Source organism: Leucopleurus acutus (assembly GCF_964270905.1).
Source record: "Leucopleurus acutus genome assembly, chromosome: 9".
Classification (NCBI taxonomy): Eukaryota; Metazoa; Chordata; class Mammalia; order Artiodactyla; family Delphinidae; genus Leucopleurus; species Leucopleurus acutus.
Window position 1 is genome coordinate 94,996,188 of NC_139144.1, and position 20,277 is coordinate 95,016,464.

At 42.0% G+C, this 20,277-nt stretch overlaps 1 protein-coding gene across 2 annotated transcripts in view; it reads left to right on the plus strand.

The window, feature by feature from the left end:
* TBXAS1 (thromboxane A synthase 1) overlaps nt 1–20,277 on the plus strand; it is a gene marked incomplete at its 5' end in the record, with an annotated part of 149,540 nt that overhangs the window by 24,620 nt on the left and 104,643 nt on the right. For both annotated transcript variants that reach the window (XM_082846987.1, XM_082846988.1), the window contains 2 exons: nt 10,770–10,863; nt 13,791–13,843. In XM_082846987.1, the coding sequence (XP_082703113.1) occupies nt 10,770–10,863; nt 13,791–13,843 (147 nt within the window). The remainder of the gene's footprint in view (nt 1–10,769; nt 10,864–13,790; nt 13,844–20,277) is intronic.

Consider the following 20,277-nt stretch of genomic DNA (forward strand, 5'->3'; position numbering starts at 1 on the left):
ATAGGGAAAAATGGGGGTGGGGTGGGACTGGAAGGAGAATTTAGAGACTTAAAAATACTTCAGAGGCATCTGACCCAATTACGAACATATGGCCCTTATTTAGATCCTCACTCAACAAACATACTGTAAAGAAAAGTTGTGAGACAATCGGGGAAATTTAAACACTGACTAGATATTTGAGGATACTAAGGAACCATTTTTATTTTGAATTGTGATAATGATACTGTGGTTATTTTTTGAAAGAGTCCTTATATTTTAGTAAAGGGTACGGAAATATTTACAGTTGGAATGATTTGATGTCATGGATTTGCTTCAGAAAAATCTGGGCATGAGGTGGGGGGGGGAGTAAAGCTGAGACGAGATTGGTCACAAGTTGATAATTGTTAAAGAGAGTGGTAGGTACCTGGGGAATTCATTTTACTGTTTTGCCTACTTTTGCATTTCTGTACTAAAACATCAAACTAAACATCTCCTTCCTGCCTCATCCTCATCCCCACAGTTCCATCTGTACAATTGGTAACCTCTGCAATTAACTTCTTATTTAGACTTATAGAGATCTTTTAAATAAACGTACAAGCTTATACAAATAGTTATTTTTGTATCCCCATTTTTTTTACATAAATGGAGACATACTAAACTCAATTTCTGCATCTTACTATTTTCATGTAATACTGTATCATGATGGCTTTCCATCTTCGTTGCATAGTATACTATGAATGGATGCATCCTAATTTATTTAAACAGTCCCAAACAGATGGGCATGTAGGCTATTCCCAATCTTTTGCTGTTATAAACACACTAAAATAAATACCCCTGTACATATTTATGTTCACATATATGTGTAGAATAAATTCCCAGAAGCAAATGTGATGGATCAGTGGATAAACGCATATGCAAGATACTAGCAAAGAACCCTCCTTATGGGCTTGTACCAGGATAGACGTAGAAGAGATGGAGAGAAGTGGGCAGATATGGAGACAGAGCTAATTTGAAGATGGAGCTAAAAGTATTTGCTGACAGATCCTATGTAAAGTATGAAAAATAAAAGAGAAGAATTAAGCATGTCTAATATCAGCTAGCTTCAAGTAAGTTCTGCCTTGGGTAGAACTTGGGTAATAACTGACTCCCTTCATGTCCTCAACAAATCTCAGTGATTTACATCAACAAATATTTATTTATTTATTTTTGCGGTATGTGGGTCTCCCACCGCTGTGGCCTCTCCCGTTGCGGAGCACAGGCTCCGGACGCGCAGGCTCAGTGGCATGGCTCACGGGCCCAGCCGCTCTGCGGCATGTGGGATCCTCCCGGACCGGGGCACGAACCCGCGCCCCCTGTATCGGCAGGCGGACTCTCAACCACTGCGCCACCAGGGAAGCCCAAATATTTATTTCTTGGTCACGCTAAATGTCTATCATGGACCACTTCCTTCTTTGCTCATCATCATCTTCATTGCAGAACCCAGGCTTCAGGAAGAGCTCTCATCTGGGAGACTATTGGCCTCATGGCAGAGGGAAAAGGACAAATGGCTCATCATGTGTTGCTCTCAAAGCTTCTGCTTGGACATAGCGCACATGCTGTCTTTTCATGCTCAGTTGGCCAAAGAAAGTCACGTGATCAGCCTTATGTAAACAGGGTAGAGATGTATAATCCTCCAACTGGGAGGGATTGTCATATTTTAAATAATTACACACTCTACCATGTCTCAAAGGTTTCTGGCTTGAGCAATTGGTGGGTTGTGGTTGTAACAGTGATACAGAGATGAAAGAGGAGAAGGAACTTTAGGGGGAAAATTGGGTTCAGATTTAGGTATGTTAAGTTTAAAATGCCTAACACACATCAAAAGGGTGCAGCCAAGGTGGTGTCTGGGTAAAGACGAGCTCAGTGGAGAGAATGGAGCTAGAGATAGAAATGTGGAAGTTACTGACATATAGATGGTGTTGAAAGTGATGGGACTAATAGAAGGAAAGGAGCCAGAAAAGACTCCTCTGAGGATCAGCCCCTGAGGAGTGATGTCATGAAGCCAAGAAAAGAGAATGTCTCAGGAAGAAGGAAATGTTCATCTGTGTCGAAATGCTGCTGAGAAGCTAGTAAAAAAGAATAAAAACTGGCAAGAAATTACTGGATGGACAAGATCAAAACCATGGCTGACTTTGACAAGGGCAGTGCTGGTGCAGTGGTAGGTACAGAAGCTTACCTGGGAAGATGAAGAGACTATGGCTATAGAAGGGAAGAGAACATGTCTAGATAATGCTTTTAAGGGATTTTACTGGGAAGAAAAAAGAAAACTAGGGCAATGGCTGGAATCAAAGTAGTTTGCTTTTTTCCGTGGATGGAAGACACTAGAATATGTTTGTATGCTGATAGCAGTGATCCAGTAGAGAGGGAGAAATTGATGCAACAGAAAGAAGAAAGAGTTGAGAATTCTGAGTAAAAGCAGAAGTGAAGCCATTGGCTTTAGAAAGACAAAGGCTCTCTTTCTCTCTCATCATGGTCATCAGCTAATTAGTATCTGTTACTATTATACCTTTGGTTTCTGAGAAACCTGCCTTTGTTCTCAGTATATTCTCTGCCATGTTCTCATGCAGTGGCTTACCAACAACATCTTAGCTTAGAGGACAGAAAGAAACAGGTTAGTGGAGTTTGTACAGCACCTGTTTGAAATGTGACAACTCTGACTCAATCACTTAGCAGCACTGCCACCTTGGGCACACTAATTAATCTTAAGTATTAATTTCCTAATCAGTAATATGAGAAGAATATTTATTTCTACCTCTATATAATTGTTGGCAGGCTCATACAAGACAATGTATAAAAAGTTCTTGGCACCGTCCCTGGTACTTAAGAAAGATTAAAAATTATTATAAATTATAATAATAATCATATACCTCTCTTTGTCTATGTAAGTGTATTTTTCTTGTGCTGTGACAAAGTTGTTGTCAGACTACTAACTACAATGACTGTTTTTGTGGTTCCTACTGGGGAAAGAACTGCACAGTAGTCCTCCTTTTCTTCCCCAGAGGAGTGAAGATTATAAGAAGTCTCCTTTTCTGGGTCTTTGGGAACAAATTATAAACGACTGTTACTTAATTTCATGGATAGAGATGGACAGAATTGAAAAGCAATGGGAAAGCCTTTCAACTCCAAAATATCCGTCCCACTGAGTTTTGCTTGTGTGCATCTTACAGCACATTTTATATTCAGAAGTCTCCTATTAGAATGAAACTATCAGACAACTAAAGTACTACATTTCAAAATGTGTGGGATGCAGCTAAAGAAGTAATAAGAGGGAGATTTATATCCTTAAAAGCATTTATTAAAAACAAAATAATACTGAAAATAAGTGGGCCAAAATGTTAAGAAGCTAAAGGAGGGACTTCCCTGGTGGCACAGTGGTTAAGAATCCGCCTGCCAATGCAGGGGACATGGGTTCAAGCCCTGGTCCAGGAAGCTCCTACATGCTGCGGAGCAACTAAGCCCATGCGCCACAACTACTGAGCCTGCACCCTAGAGCCTGCGAGCTATAACTACTGAGCCCACATGCCACAACTACTGAAGCCTGCACACCTAGAGCCCATGCTCCACAACAAGAGAAACCACTGTAATGAGAAGCCCACACACTGCCATGAAGAGTAGCTCCTGCTCGCCACAGCTAGAGAAAGCCCGCGCCCAGCAAAAATAAATAAATAAATTTATTTTTTAAAAAAAGAAGCTAAAAGAAAACACATACACACCCACACACAAAACAAAGAGTAAACCCAAAGAAAATAGTAGGAAGATCATAATAAAAAATGAGCATAAAATAATGAACTAGACAACAGCAAAAGAGAGAAAACTAGAAACAATCAACAAAAGTAAAAAGTTGGTGCTTTGAAAAGATTAAATAGACAAACCTATAGAAAGACTAATCAAGGAAAACTTTTCCAAGAAAACTAGGAATGGAAGAAATGTCCTTAACCCAATGAGGGATATCTGTTAAAAATCTACAGTAAAATCTTATACTTAATTTTAAAACATTAGATACATCCACATAGAGTCAGAAATAAGAAAAAGATGTTCTCTCCTACTGTATCTTTTAAACACTGTACTCAAGGTCACAGCCAATGTGATATGAAAAGTGAGACAAAAGGATTAGAAAAAAAAAGAGAACAAACTGATATTATTTGCATAAAATAGAATTGTCAGCATAAGATATCAAAGAGAATCCACATGTAAACCAGAAGAACTAATAAGAAAGTTTAGCAGGATCATGATTACAAGATGGGCATAAAAAACCAAATGGTGTTCCTACACATGAGCAATAAAAATAACCAATATATGTAAACAGCAAAAAGATACTCTGTGCATAAAATTACAAAATGTTACTAAGACAGAGAATGAATCAATGGAGAGATATAACATATACACAGATGAGAAGACTCAGTATTGTAATAACATTGGTACTAATTTATAAATTTAATGCAATTCCAATAAAAATTCCAACAGGATTTTTCATCAAACTAGACTAATTCTAAAATTAATATGAGAAAGTAAGATATACTTTCTCTATACTATATACTCTCTACATAAAAAGGTGTAATAGAGTTATAATAGTGAGGCATTGGCATAAGTCAGACAAATGGATCAGAATAGACTCAAGTACCTGTCTTACCGAGGTGTATGATGGAGGCAGCATTATAAATCATTGGGCAGAGAGGGGGTGGTGCCGCAAGCACACTGTCTCTTTGCCAACCCTTTATAGAGGTGCACTCAGCTGTGGGGCAAGATTATTTTTCCCAGGGTCCCAATGACTTATCTGTTCTGATGGGCCACCTCCTACTGTAGAACCTGGCTTAACACATCATCCTCTGATGACTGATTTGGCTTCTCAAGTACCTGAAAAGGAGGTGCTCTGAGTAGATACATCAGTTTCTTGCTCCTGGAAAAGGACACCTACTCTTATAAATTAGTTAACGAACTTTCTGGTTTGCAGGTTATATCTTAGGAGCTAACTTAACTGCTACTAACTGACACATGAATGAATGTACACTAGATGGTTTCCAGCCCTGAGAGCAAGGTCAAGAGAGGGCACTGAACATGAAGATGAGGATGTGAAAAGAAAGATGAGGTGCTAAAAGGGGAACTGAGAAGACCTCATATGGAAACTCTGTTTCCAAGAACTCCTGTCTTGAGGCATGACTGAAGCAATTTCTATATAGTTTCTTTAATTGTCATTGTAGGGGAAGAATGGGGCAAGGAGGAAGGAAACAGAACTTAAAGTCAACTAACAAGACTGTAGCTAGTTATTTTCTAAACAAAGTCTGTTCAGAATTCATCTGCTAATCTTCCTCTCCCTGCCCAAATGTGTGCTTGGAGTCAACTCACAGTCACCTATTGATGACTGCTCATTTCCCAACTAATTTTTTTTTTTTTTTTTGGCGGTACTGGGGCCTCTCACTGTTGCGGCCTCTCCCGTTGCGGAGCACAGGCTCCGGACGCGCAGGCTCAGCGGCCATGGCTCACAGGCCCAGCCGCTCCGCGGCATGTGAGATCTTCCCGGACCGGGGCACGAACCCATGTCCCCTGCATCGGCAGGCGGACTCTCAACCACTGCGCCACCAGGGAAGCCCCCAACTAATTTTTTAACCAATTGGTGTAGCACAATTCTGCCTGCCACCTAGATAAACTGTGGTGGGAATAAAGGGGGAAAAGAAAGAGTAATTTCAAAGCTGGGAAATATTTTTTAAGTTGGAGGACAAGGGATGGCAAAAAATGTTCTCTCTCTCTCTAGGAATGAAAAAAATAAATGCAGACATCGAGATATACTGATGTGTCTACAAAATTTGGAAAAACTTTATGAGAGTGTTTGGTGAAATGGATACACTGACACTGAGACTAACTGGGACAAACTCTCTGGAAAGCAGTTTGGCGTTGCACGCCAGTGTTTAAAACCAGCGGCTCAGGGATTTCAGATCTGGATAAGCTTCCTGTGTAAAGTGCCAGAAAAGCTTGACGCATAGAGATGTTTATTGTTGTGGCATAACTTAAATTAACTAAGAAACTGAAAACACCCTAAATATGTAACAATAAAAATAGTTTAGTAAATTATGATATGTCCACAAGAGGAATATATAGCCATAAAAATAATATTCATAAAGGATTCATAACATGGAGATTTTTTTTCCTTATGGTAAATGGAAAAAGTGGAAATATAGAGAAACAGAAAAAAATTATAGAGAACAGGATCTCAGATATATAAAAAATATACTCAGAAAAAACTACAATTATAATAAAAGGAGGGTAGGCTTTCTCCCTAATATTTCTAGATTGTTTTGCTCAAATTTCTGTCAAGCATTTCAAGATTCATTTTCTGGAAAGCTAGCAAACCTCATCTTCAGCTCCCATGTCTTAAAATCTTTTGAAGAGGCAAAAATGTAAGCCCTTGTCTAATAAAGTTTCTGATGTGGTCACAACCTTTTACGGAATTGCTGGCAAAGCCCTTAATGGTCGTGCATGTCACCAAGCGTAGAGTAACCATGACAAAGGGCTTCTCTTCTTCAAAGTTGGGACAGGTGGGTTACCTCACACCCCCCGGGCTTTACCTCTTCCTGGAACACCGTGATTTTTATCCCAGGAAAATTGATATTTGCCAAAAGAATCTTTCACCATTTCAAAAATATAAATAGCCACTGAAATTTCCAAAAGCAGCTCACTAAGTAGACATTCTTTGATAGGGATTGTGAAGACATAATGAATGGGCCAAGGAGCTGGCTGTTCCCAGAAGCACACAAGAGAGAAACCAACTCCTCCTCTATGGCCGCTGCTCAAGAGACACAATGAGGGACTCTTGGAGGACAAGCCATTGTTTGACTCTTTTCTACTTTGGCTCCAACCTCAATCAGCTCATCTCTTTAATACACAATTTATCAAAATGTCCCCCAATTTATCATGAGTGGCTTCTTGGGCTAAGCGATGGGCTGACCACTCTTGTTGAATGCATCAAGAAAGGGCTTTGTCTTGGGGAAGACAAAGTATTGGGGAATTTCTTATGTTGAAAATGATCCCATGTGGTTCCATTTATTTTGAGAATGGACAGTAGAAGGAGCACCACCCGTACTGCAGGATTTGTATCCTATAGGGATAACTGACTACTTTGGTTGTAGAAGTGAAACCAAAGGATGCTGTCTGAAGCTACTACATATCCTTTCTGTTGGCGTTTTCCAACTTAAGCATCCTTAATGTAAACAATGATAGATGTTCATGTTCATAATTGTGGAATACACTTGCATTAGTTCCCATCAAAGAGAAGCTATTCTAAAAATCGCTAGATGGTTTCCAGCCCTGAGAAATGGTGGCTGCATGATGTCTGCCTATTACCTGATTTACTAGCATCCCTGGTCACCAGCACGTTTTTGATGGCTCAGGACTTAATGGCCCAATTTGACATAAAAAATTTCTTTCACAATGACAATTTTAAAAAATCATAAATTTATTTTTTTATTTTTGGCTGTGTTGGGTCTTCGTTGCTGCGCGCGGGCTTTCTCCAGTTGCGGTGAGCAGGGGCTATTCTTCGTTGTCGTGCGTGGGCTTCTCACTGCGGTGGCCTCTCCTGCTGTGGGGCATGGGCTCCAGGCACACGGACTCTAGAGCGCAGGCTCAGCAGTTGCAGCGCATGGGCTCAGCTGCTCCACGGCATGTGGGATCCTCCCGGCCTGGGGCTCAAACCCGTGTCCCCTGCATTGGCAGGCAGATTCTTAACCACTGTGCCACCAGGGAAGCTCCCCACAATGACAATTTTTAGGGTAACAGGAGACATTTAAAAAAATTATTTTTTCATTGACTCTCTAAAACTCATTCATGGGTATTCCTGGTGTACCAGTTTCCTAGAGCTGCCATAACAAAGTAACACAAACTGGGCTGAAAATACCAGAGTTTGTTGTCTCACAGTTCTGGAAGGCAGAAGTCTGAAATCAAGGTTTTTGCAGGACGATGTTCCCACTGAAATCTGTAGGGAACAATCCTTCCTTGTCTCTTCCTAGCTTCCAGTGGTTTACTGACAATCTTTGGCGTTTCCTGACTTGCAGCCATGTAACTCCAATCTCTGCCTCTGTCATCACATGGCATTCTCCCTGTGTCTCCATGTTTCACATGGCATCCTCTTATGAGGACACCAGCCGTAATGGATTAGGGGTCCACTCTACTTCAGTATGACCTCATCTTTAATTACATTTGCAGCCACCCTATCTCCAAATAAGGTAATATTCTGAGATACTGGGAGTTAGGACTTCAACTTATTTTACGGGGGTGCGGCGGGGGGGTTGACACAATTCAACCCCTAACTCCTTAAGTCCATGGATTCTGGTTTAGGAGCCTGTTGAGACAGAGCGGAGCCTGGGACCAGAGAATATGAAACATGGTTGCAGAGAAGGAAGTGGGAGCAAGTGGAACCCACTTTGCAATTTTGCTCAGAAGTCTGGAGACAGTGATCTCTCCCTGCAGATTTTAGTTCAAGGCCTCTAGTTACTGACGGCAACATTTGGCCAATTCCTAGCTGAAGACGCTTAAGTTCTATACTTGACTCCAGGCTGCAAACTGAAGTTTATGGTTGTGTCCAGAACATTCTCTGCTGATGCCATATGCTTGGAAATGTCTGAATTTTGTGCAGAGACACACAGTGGTATTTTTGTAAGTGGAGTTACATAATTAGGGCATGGGCTTGCATGATAATTAGCATGTGTAATTAGGCACAGACTTCTTGTCCTTTAATTAGACAATCAAGACATCTAATTACAAAATTAAGATGTAATTACGTGGCCCAAGATCGACATATTTCTTTCTACCCATTAGAGATTACATTTAGAAAATAATTCACAAAAACTGATGAAAAAATGAACTAGAAACCAGATTTGAGGATGTTGAAGGGAGTGTTAAGTGGACTGGTAAGTCTCCTCTGGTCTTTCCTCTTACATGTGAAGGGGGTTATTTAAAACATCATAGTCTACTTGAATCACTTTTACACACTCTGCTGTCAACCTTTGGCATACACGCTAATGAAGAGGAATGTTGGCATGACTAATCCATGTAATTCACACATGGCCCTTGAGTGTGGTTTGTAATTACACTTGAACGTGGACTTAAATGTGATGTCCTGGGGATTCATTCAAACCCAATAATGCAGCTAATATGGTGGAAACCTTGCTCGGGAAAACTGGGAGGAGAGCCCGCTTTCCCTTTCTGCCCTGGCTTGGCTCTCCCTGTAGGCACTTTAAAGGTAGATGCTTTGCTCAGAATAACACAAAACAGTTAACCTATTGTCATTTCCCTGATTATTTGAGTATTCATTGCAATGTTCTTATTTTAAGTGCTCCTTATTGGACAGCAGGCAGCAAAGGGGAAGGTCCGAGTCTACAGCAAACATTCCATCTTTCTAATGATACGTGAGTCTTAGAGCAGTGGGGTTTTTTAAGTTCCAGTACTCCTTTGAAGTCTGGCTATATGAATATTCTCCATATTTTTCCTTGCTCTTAAATTGAGATTTGGCTAATCTTTGCATGATGCTAAACACCCAGTCTGACTCATTAATTTTTCTGAACTAACTGAACTTTTGACCTAATTGGCTGGCTGATTAGGGATTACAGCCATATGCCCAGGTTTTTCTAAGCCAATTCTGACTTTCACTATGTTATCCCTCTGTTCCCATAAACTGTTGAAATATCCTAGTAATTCCAGTGTTTTGACAGCCACACTGCACTCCTCAGCCTGCCGCTTTCTCCTGGAAAGTGGCACAGAAATCTGTCGGGCCACGTTTCCTGATTTGGGGTAAGGAAAATATGCTTCCCATATGGTTTCAGGCCATGAAAACAGACATAAAGAGTTTGTAAGTGCTTGGTGATGAGGTCTTGTCTCCATGGTGTGTCCCTTCCATCCCTATTTTTTATTTTCCTCTATTAGGCCATGGAATGGGATGAGGGATATGTCCAGGGGTCAGTTTTGACCAAGGAAAACCACATATTTGCACAGGGAACTGATTTTTGCCATTGTTACTTTTTTTGCTTTGCCTTGTAAGACAATTGTTCACGGTAGATTTAAAGGCCGAGCAGCTGAAGTGGGGCGAGGTGCAGTTTGGTTGGTTTTTTTTTTTTTTGGTGGAGGGATGCCCACGCTGCACGGCTTGTGGAATGTTAGTTCCCCAACCAGGGATCGAACCCGGACCCTAGGCAATAAAATTGCAGAGTCCTAATCACTGGACTGCCAGGGAATTCCCAAGGTGCAGTTTAAAAAAAATTTTACTGGGACTTCCCTGGTGGTCCAGTGGGTAAGACTCCACGCTCCCAACGCAGGGGGCCCAGGTTCGATCCCTGGTGGGGGAACTAGATCCCGCACACATGCCTCAACTAAGAGTTCGCGTGCCGCAAGGAAGATCCCGCACACCTCAACTAAGACTCGGCGCAGCCTAAATTAAATAAATTAATTAATTAAATTAAAAAAAAAGTTACGGATGGAAATTGTAGGTGGGGAAGGCTCATTTGGGCTACATCGTCTCTAAGCGGACTTCCAGCTAAGAGATCTGAGGATGACTTGATCTCAAGCCCGTTATCAGGAGGAGTTTACTGAGCTCTATTCATGCCACTCCCTCCCCTCTAGGCCTCCACCTCTTCAGTCCTTAGATGCCGTCAACTGGAAACTTTCTCTACCCTCACTTCTAGTGAACTCAATAATTCTGATTTCTAACAGGGCCAGAAGTGTGACTGCAAACCCGTGTCTTGGTGTTTAAAATGTGCTTTTCCCTTCAGGTACTCCACATCAGCATTTTCAAGACTAGAGAAGTTGGGCATCAGACATCCCAAGGCTTCTCCTTTTATTGGAAACTTGACATTTTTCCGCCAGGTAAGGGCTGCCTTCCACTGTCTTTCAGCATAAGATGCTCTGAGCCCAGTGCACCTTTACCCACAAAGCATTGCTCTCGTCTAGGTCGCCCACACCCAGGGAGGTCTATGTGCGAAGGCGCCACGGAATGAGCCTTCCTCTGCTTGCATCAATTCTTATGTGATGAGAATGATCCCTCACTGATCACTCGTCAATACATACTGAGTCCTGGTATCCATTCATTCATCCAAAAACCCAATTAATGAGTGTCTAAGGTGTGCCAGGCCCTGGAATGTGGAAGAAGTAGAAGTTGCCCGTGCCCTAGCGCTAGCATGGGTGGTAGAGATGGTAGCTGCGGTTGTCCTTCAGAGGAGAGAGAGTTCCGTCAGGGCTAGAGTCATCCTGGAGGACTTCCTGGAGGAGGGAATCTGCAGGAGCGATAGACACAAAGACAAGGACACACACACCAGGTGGGGAGCAATGACGGGTGTGATTACACCATGTGAGAAAGAGGGCACAGCTTGGGAAGCAGCCTGGACTAGAAAGAGGAGATTGGGGAGTGCCAGGGAACATCACTGTGTGTGTGTGTGAGAGAGAGAGAGAGACAGAGACAGAGACAGAGACAGAGAGACAGAGAGACAGGCTAGATCACTGACAGTCCAGAAAGGCAAGTGAAGAACTGTGCGTGTCCCATCACTGGTGCATAGAAGTGGGGAGGGGGACACCAAAGAGGAAGATGTCTCTGCAAGGGAGAGGATTTAGGTCAGGTCTGTAGAATCCAACTGCTGTTGAGGTCTGTCTGGATGTGAAGTGGTGAGGGCTTGGCCCGGGTGGAGATGAGAGTGAAAGAGAAGAACAGCGGGGGCAAAATTAGTAACTCTTGTGGCGAATTAGGTGTGGAGGATTCAAGGGAGAATGGCCGTGAGTTGACAAAAATCAAAGGTCGGGAGGTTGGCTGGTTTAAGGAGGTACCTTTGATTTGCCAAAGTAACATGGAAGTGGAAATGCCAGAGGGCATTTGGAGATAGGGGCCCAGGACTCTATCTTCGGAGGTTATTTTTTTTTCTCACGTTGGGTTTTCTCAGAAGCCAGATGATTTATTCTGCTAACTCCTGGGGGTGCTGCCACCAGACCCGACATCAGGAGCCTACAGATCCTGCATGTGAAGAGCCACTAAGCCAAACAAAGGCAGGAAGTATGAAATTGGGGCCAATCCTGATAATATCCCCTGAAGATCGCTTTAGGATTTCCCCACCCCTGCCCCCGGAAAGGCTGGCCCCTGGCGTTAGATAGAAAATAACATAGACTATTTCTGTCCTTTTTCCTTCCCATCTCAGTTTCTCTTCTGTTCCTTTCTGTCCCTTTCTCAGTCCAGCACCCCTTTCCACTCTTCATTGCTGTTTCTCTCTTCCCAGCGTTCTTTTTAAACACCTCCTTCTCTCCTCTCTAGCTCAGGGGTGGCCAGGCCACAACTTTCAGCCCACAAACAGCATCTCATCAAGGCTCCCCGTGAGCTCCTTGGAGCAAGCGTGAAGACATTTCTAAGTACCAAAACAGAACAACAGACCAGATAGGAAATTAAAGCAAATAAATGTCACATATTTCTGGGGGGAAATGATCAGTTGCCTTCAGTCAAGTAATGAATTTAGTCTCCGCATTTTGAGGAAAGCTGTATCCCCGTCGATGTGACAAGAACACTGTGCCCTGCCTCTGGATAATTTCCACATATGCTCCCTTTCTGCTCGTCATCCTTGTAGCTGCAAACACTGCCAAGTTCTTGCTAGAACATAGTTATTTCACTGACCGTTTCTATAGTCACATGAGCTTTCTTTGATAGACGGCAAGCTTAGACGGCGTAGCTAGATTTAATGAGCCTGGGACGGATTTCCATCAAGAGCATCCACCTCTTCTACCCCCCAACTCTCTACTCTCACCCACACGTCGTACATCTGCCTGACCACTCCATTCCCACAGCACAAGTCTAGAGCGTTTTCCTGTCCACTGGCTCCATCCCAACCTGAGAATATTTTCATGTTTACTGCTTTCCCACAACACGATGGATCCAGCCATCTCCAAGCCTTCACCCACACCATCCCCCTGTGTATATCTGCACACATACTCCACCCCTACAGCACAATGGGTCTAGCATTTTCTGGCCCTCTACCCCTACTCCACCCCAGGTATATCTCCAGGAATCCTCCTTTCCCACCCCAAAGTGTGTCTAATATATAAAGTCGCTCTGAGGTTCTTACGCTTTGAATACGTGGATTTTAGTTAAAATTTAACTTGGATCATAATTCAGAATTTGTGATAATTTGGGTACACTCAGCAGACGTTTACGCATATAGTGGCTGTGAAAAGAGGTTTCGCCCCCAATAATAATAATATAAACCAAATGGCAGAGGAGAATGTGAACATAGTTGAGAAAGCAAAAAATTTTCAAATATTTTAGCAGCAATTATACAAAAACAGGATAAGTACAGATGATCTCTTCTGTCCATTAAAGCAGAGCTGACTGAGACTTTCTCTTGGCAGTATTGTTTTTTCACACAACTAGTGTTTTTTGTTTTGTTTTGTTTTGCTGTACGCGGGCCTCTCACTGTTGTGGCCTCTCCCGTTGTGGAGCACAGGCTCCGGACGCGCGGGCTCAGCGGCCATGGCTCACGGGCCCAGCCGCTCCGCGGCATGTGGGATCTTCCCAGACCGGAGCACGAACCCGTGTCCCCTGCATCGGCAGGCGGACTCTCAACCACTGCGCCACCAGGAAAGCCCATCACGCAACTAGTTTATTCTAATACTCCAAAATACTTGAAAACAGTATAACTTCAATTCTTTTTTATTGTTTATGTAACTGTGTTCTCACTATTCCAGACTTGCTTTCTGAATAAGTTTGAATATTTGAAATATTGTTTCATCTGATTCTTACTACAGTGCTCTGTTTGCTGCAGGGTTTCTGGGAAAGCCAGATGGAGCTCAGAAAGCAATACGGACCTCTGAGTGGGTAAGAGGGAAACTCCATTCTTCTACCATATATTTTGATTTGTGTGTGTTAAATTGATATGGAAGGAAGGACAAGAATGGGAATGTGGCATGTGTTTATAACTTTTGAGGATCCACAAAGCGAGTGCCCAGCAGTATAGACAGGGCTCCTAGAGAAGACCCCAGGGGTCCCCAGTGTGCACGGTGCTAGCCTGAAGAGCACCACTTCCCAGCCCCTAAACCCTGACCATCTGAGTCAGGCCCTGGCTGCCCTGACCATCTCTCACCACTGTGCCAAAGGTGTGCTGCAAAGGACCCAATGGCCCTCCACACCTCAGTCTAATTTGCCTTGACAACCCATGGCAAGTCTTTCCCCACGAACTTATCTAAACCTTACTTGGACCTGTAAAATATGCTGTCAGCTATATGGCCATATAATCTGTTATCTGACACAGTACACATCTGAAAGTTAAAGGGGATGCGATTCCCAATTACCCCAGGACAACGGCAGAAACTAACAAAGACTGACCTGGATATACCGGGTCACGTGGTCACCCTAATTCTCAGCCACATAAAGGAATATAGGCCTTCCCCTGATCTTTCCCGTATTTTCCCCCTTTATGCTTCAGAGTATGCTTCTTTAAAAAGAAAATTTGAGAATCTGACAAACAAACCCATGATCAGACCATTTACCCTATTCAAGACTGAACAGACTTGAATCATATTGATTCTCAGCACACATCCTTCCACACTGGAGTCCTAGACGTTTTCCCTCAGCTACTGGATGGATGATGTTTGGTAGTTCTTTTCCAGATTTTCAGGTCTCTGATAACTTTTTTAGGTGCAGCGAAATTCTGTGGTGTCCCTACTGTATATCCTAACGGGGTCCAATGGTTCGTGAGCCCTTCTATCCGCACGACATGACGCTTGCTTCCCCAGTGTTGATTTTCAAAAGGGATTCACTTGTATTCTTTGTGGAGATGCCAGGAGATCCATGGTTTTGGCCAAGTTCTCCTCAGTTTGCTATCACTCTTTAATTTACTATGTAACACTGCAAAGGTAGTACATGAAGATATTCTACTGGATGGTCTCTGATTAGTTTGTTATTCCTGGATAACAAACTACTCCAAAATGCAGTGATTTAAACACAGTAAGTTATTATTGATCATGTGCCTAAGTGTTGGCTGGAACTGGCTGATCTAAGCTCGCCTGGCTGGGAAGCTCAGCTGGGCTTCCTGGTGCTTCTGCAGGTTCAGCTAGGGAGGTGGCTCATCTAGGCCAGGCCCAGCTGGGGCAGCTGTGCTCCACACACTTGTTTCATCCTCCTTGGAATGGCAGGCAAGCCAGGGCAGGCTCTTCTCACGGTGAAGGCAAAGGGTCAAGAGAGCAAACCCCCAAATGCAAGAACATTTGAAGTTCCTGCTAACATTCTATTGGCCAAACCCAAAGTCAAGGCAGAGAGCACGCTCCGCGGGCAGTGAGGTCAAAGCAAGTTACTTGGCCAAGCCTGACACTGATGGAGCAGGGAGATATATTCCTCTAAAGGAAGAGTGGGAGATGGTGCATATTTTTGGTAATAGGGAACTCCACCTCACTCTCTAAGACCCCTTTTAGCTCGGTCTTTACTTACTTTTTTTTTCGTTCATAGCTTCCTGCTTTAAGCATAAGAGGTACTCAAGAACTTATCTTTCCAACAGTCTCATTCTGCAGTTGACTTGACATTGACCTTGGAGACTGTCTCATACATTTCTGAGACATAGCACTGACTCAGAAGGACGGTGGCTTCCCCAGAATTAGATAAAGGCCTTCCTGAGTGTGAGTTCTAGGAATTACCTCCCTGGAGTACTTCTGTACAGATTTTCAGAGTACAGCCCTTGGGTATTTTAAAATAATTTTTAAATGTCAGATGAAGGGTTTAAATTGCACTGTATTAACTGGTGGATTGTGTGGTGGTGATGATGGTGGTGGTGGTGTGTGTGTGTGTGTGTGTGTGAGTGAGTGAGTGAGAGAGAGAGAGAGAGAAACAACTGATTTCCTTGACAACAGGATGTCCAATCAACTTTCACCCCCAACTTTAGCACAAGGTACCCTTTTCGTTTCAAGAAAACTTAAATCATAGAGAATGGTTTCAAGTGAGGTTGTAGAGAGAGAAATTGCAGTATCAACTCTGGTAAAAAGGGAAAACAATGAAAGGTGATGGCATAATTTCTTCATACAAAGCTATCAACTTTTTCTGCCTTAGAAAAAATGATGAGCCTTACTTAAAATGCTAACTTCTTTTTCAATGTGTCCACTGCTGCATTGAGAGGCACTGCAGCGGTGGGGTAAAGTCCTGTCTGAGCTCTGTAACCTGGGTGAGACTCAGTATGCCCACCTCTTCAGATGAAAGGGTTGAACTAGTCTATATTTAAGGTCCTTTCTAGCCCTAACAATGATTTTGTTACTGCTTAAATTCGAACAAAATGGTTTCACTGACTGGGAATGGCAAGCATGAACCATGATCAATGAAAGATCCTTCTTTTAGGAAATGATTTGGTTTGAATTGTCTTAACTTTTAGACTCCTTCTGTCGTTAGGAAACATCATCGATCCCATATTGGTCCCCTTAAAATTGAAATAGTAGATTGATTCATCATTTGACAAGTGAAACCCCATGCAGTTGATGCCATACAGAGATGCATGTGTCCTTAGATGACAGGGCAGTACTATATGTTGGGAGAAAATATGGGCAGAGAGGGTCTTCTCTTTACTCTGTACCTGAAAACCAAACCTGATGATTATTTATGCTTGTTATCTGTTGTCACCATAGCAACTCAGTCAGAGTTTGGGGCCCCAGACTGGAAACCTGCTTCTTCCCCTTTTCCCTTTCCTGCTTTGAGGAAGGTAGTGCTGGAGAAGCCTTCTGCTGAGAGGGGTTGACAGCACCAATGTTTGTTACCATCACCGTGACCACCACTGAGAATCCAGTGTCTTCACCAAGTGTCTAATTATGCTGCCTTCTTTGCTAGGCCCTGTGCAAATAAAACTATGCACATTGTCTCTGGCTCCTTTGAACTTGACTGTAAAGCAGGAGGGCTGGCATGCACACCTATACAACTTTTCTTCACAATTCATGATTAGAACGCTCTTGAACTGCACGTTAGCTCGGTAGCCCCCTCCCTTACCCTCGAGGGGTATGTCCCAAGACCCCCAGTGGATGACCCGAAACCACAGATAGTATTGAACCCTATGTAAATCATGCTTTTCCTGTACATACATACCAATGATAAAGTTTAATTGATAAATTAGGCACAGTAAGGATTAACAACAACAATAATGGAACAGTTATAACAATATATTGTAATAAAAGTTATGTGAATGTGGTCTCTCTCTCTCTCAGAATCCCTTACTGTACAAATTTAATGCCTTTCCATCTTAACTAAGCACTTATCAGGCACTGTGGCCGTATCTTTTACGGTTTGTGGTGTGGCAGCAAAACTAGCAGAAATTTCTTTTTCCTTCTTCACGATTTCATGGACGGAAGATGCGTTCTTACTGTAGATCTTGGCAACCTCCGCACAGGATTATTTTCTTTCCTTATTCAGTGGAGAACTTCCACCTTTTCACGGAAAGAAAACACTTTATAGCTTCTCTTTGGCATATCCAAATTGTCAGCATCATTACTCTTGTACCGTAGGGCTGTTATTAAGTAAAATAAGGGCTACTTGAACACAAGCACTGAGATACCATGACAGTCGATCTGGAAACTGATTTGGCTACTAAGTGACCAATGGGTGGGCGGGATATGCTGGACAAAGGGATGATTCACATCCTCGGCAAGTGGAGTTTTATCACACTGCTGAGAACATGTTAACACTTAACCATTGAACACTTATGAAGTGTTTATTTCTGGAATTTTCCACTTAATGTTTTTGGACCACAGTTGACCACAGGTAACTGAAACCAGGGAAAGCAAAACTGCAGGTAAGGGGGGGACTAATGTACCCCTGGCAACATATTATGAAGAAAGAAAGGCTTTACTGCTTTAGATAACCTTCTATTAATGATTACTTGTTAACTCCTTCAGTCTGAGACTGAGCCCCAAACTGGATTTATATTCCTTCCCAAACCCTAAAAGAATAGTATCAACATAATCATCATACATTTGGGACTGAGTGTAAACAGGATAGAGATTATGTTCCCTCCAATTCGTGACTGACTTTGTAAGCCAGTGGATGACAAGCGTTTATTGTGCTGTTACCGTGAATTACTTAGAAATACATACACAGCAGCCTAAGTTCAGCTCACGTGCAACTCCTAAAGGCTCCTATCCAAAGCCCCTTTTCCCCTTTTCTCATCTCTGCTGTAAGTGGTAGCTCTGCAGTTATTCTTTTATTTAGCCTCATCCCCATTTCTTTTTGCCTCCCGCATCGCTTTCATCTTGATTTCTAGTAGACCTTCAGTTCCGTCTTGTTGAATTTGACTTCCATGCTTCCTGGTATCCATCACCCATGCCCCTCCATTTGATTCCTGTATCCATCCCTTCATCAAGCCAGGTTTGTTGAATAATCTTATAAACTCCCATTAGAACATCAGGTTGTAAGTAGATAAACATACACATTGCACATAATTCATAAAGTACAAAGACACAGAAAAAATGTAAAATGGACTCCCACCTTGGACCCTCAGCCAGTTCTCCCCAGAAGCAAACTCTGTTATCAATTTCTGAATGCTCAAATGAATAATATATGATAGATGTAGTTCTCCACCTTGCTTTGTTCATTAGTGATATTGGGGAAACTGTTCCGTTTCAACACACTCATCCTTATTAAATGCTGTTCTATTTTTTTAAAGATTCCACTGTATGGATGTATGTTAATTTTAAAAACAAGTTCTCAGTTGATGAATGCTTTTTGCTTTTATAAACAATACAGCAGTGAATATTCTTGTGTATACATCATTACTATCTTGTGTAAGGATGTCTGTAGGATAAATTCCTCAAAATGGAATTATCAGGTCAAAGATTATCTACATTTTTATTTTGGTAAATATAGCTAAATTGCTCTCACTAGGGAGAAATTTACACTCCCATAAATAAGCATATGAAGGCACCTGGTTTCCTCACACATTAAAAATATGTGGTCACAATTTTAAATCTTTACCATTTGATGGTAGTTTTAACTAGCATTTCTCTAATTATGAGAAAGTTTGAGCATCTTTTCATAGGTTTAACATTTCTGAAGAATCCTTTGCCACTTTTCTATTGGGTTATTGATCTTTTCCTAACTTATTTGTAGAAGCTCTTTATTTATGAAAGAAAATAGCTCTTCACGAGGGGTCTGGGTCACTGGAAATCTTCTGCTTCTTCATTTAGCTGCTGAGGGAGTGTTCAGTTTGTGAAAATTCATGATCGGTACACTTTTCAATAATGTATATGATTCTTTTCTGTATATAAGTGTATTATACTTTAATAAAATGGGTTTTTAAAAGACTTGCAATGTTACCAACCTGCTTCAGTCTATATACAGTAATAATTCACCGTTAAAAAAAAATAGCCCTTTATGTTTAATATATGTTGCAAACATTCTCTCCTTTTTATCACGTCTTTGACTTTGTTTATTGTGTATCTCTTCCAATCAGAAAACATTTGTTTTTGTATTGTGGAATTTAACCTATTTTAATGGTGTCTACATTTTGTATCTTACCCAGTAGGGCTTTCTGCACTAAGGATATACATTTTTAAACTTCCATTTTTTTCTAGTATTTTTTATTTCATTTAAAAATTTAGATATTTGATCCACCAGGTATTTATTTGAGGGTAAGGATGGAGGTAGGGATCCACCCTCATTGTTTCCAGATGGTGGCGTTCCTTCTGGAAATGTATCCTTTCCCAACTGATTTAAAATGTCATTTTTATCATTTACTGGTTCCTATATGTATTTCTGACTTCTCTGCTCCATTCTTCTGCTTGATCATAGGCTAGTGTCACGCTGAATACTCTTGTTTGGTACCTACAGCACCTTCTTATACCTAGCGGCAACAGAGTATTCTAAGAACATCTTTGTAAGTATCAGAATCTAAAGCAGTCTATCTCCCAGGGAAACTTAGGTCTCTGCACTTAAAAAAAAAAATCAATTTAGCAAATATAAAGAAGATTTTAGCATAAAGGACCCGGCACTTAGACCCAAAGTTCACGCCCACAGGAGGTAGATGTGTCTCATATGCCTCCAACTTGGAGGTTCTTAGCACCATGTTTTATTTAACTACCCAGCACGTATGAACTAATAACACCTTGTCACCAGGCAGTGAGGAAGCTGAGGACTTTGGGATACATACGGAAAAACATGTGGCATCAGCAAAGATAACAGTAGGATCGTTCAGACATTTTTTTTAGGCTCATTTAAGATTCCATTCCAGGAGGAGAGCGTGTGCTCCGGAACTGACTAAGGTGTGAAAACTTCTCACGTAAGCGCTCTTC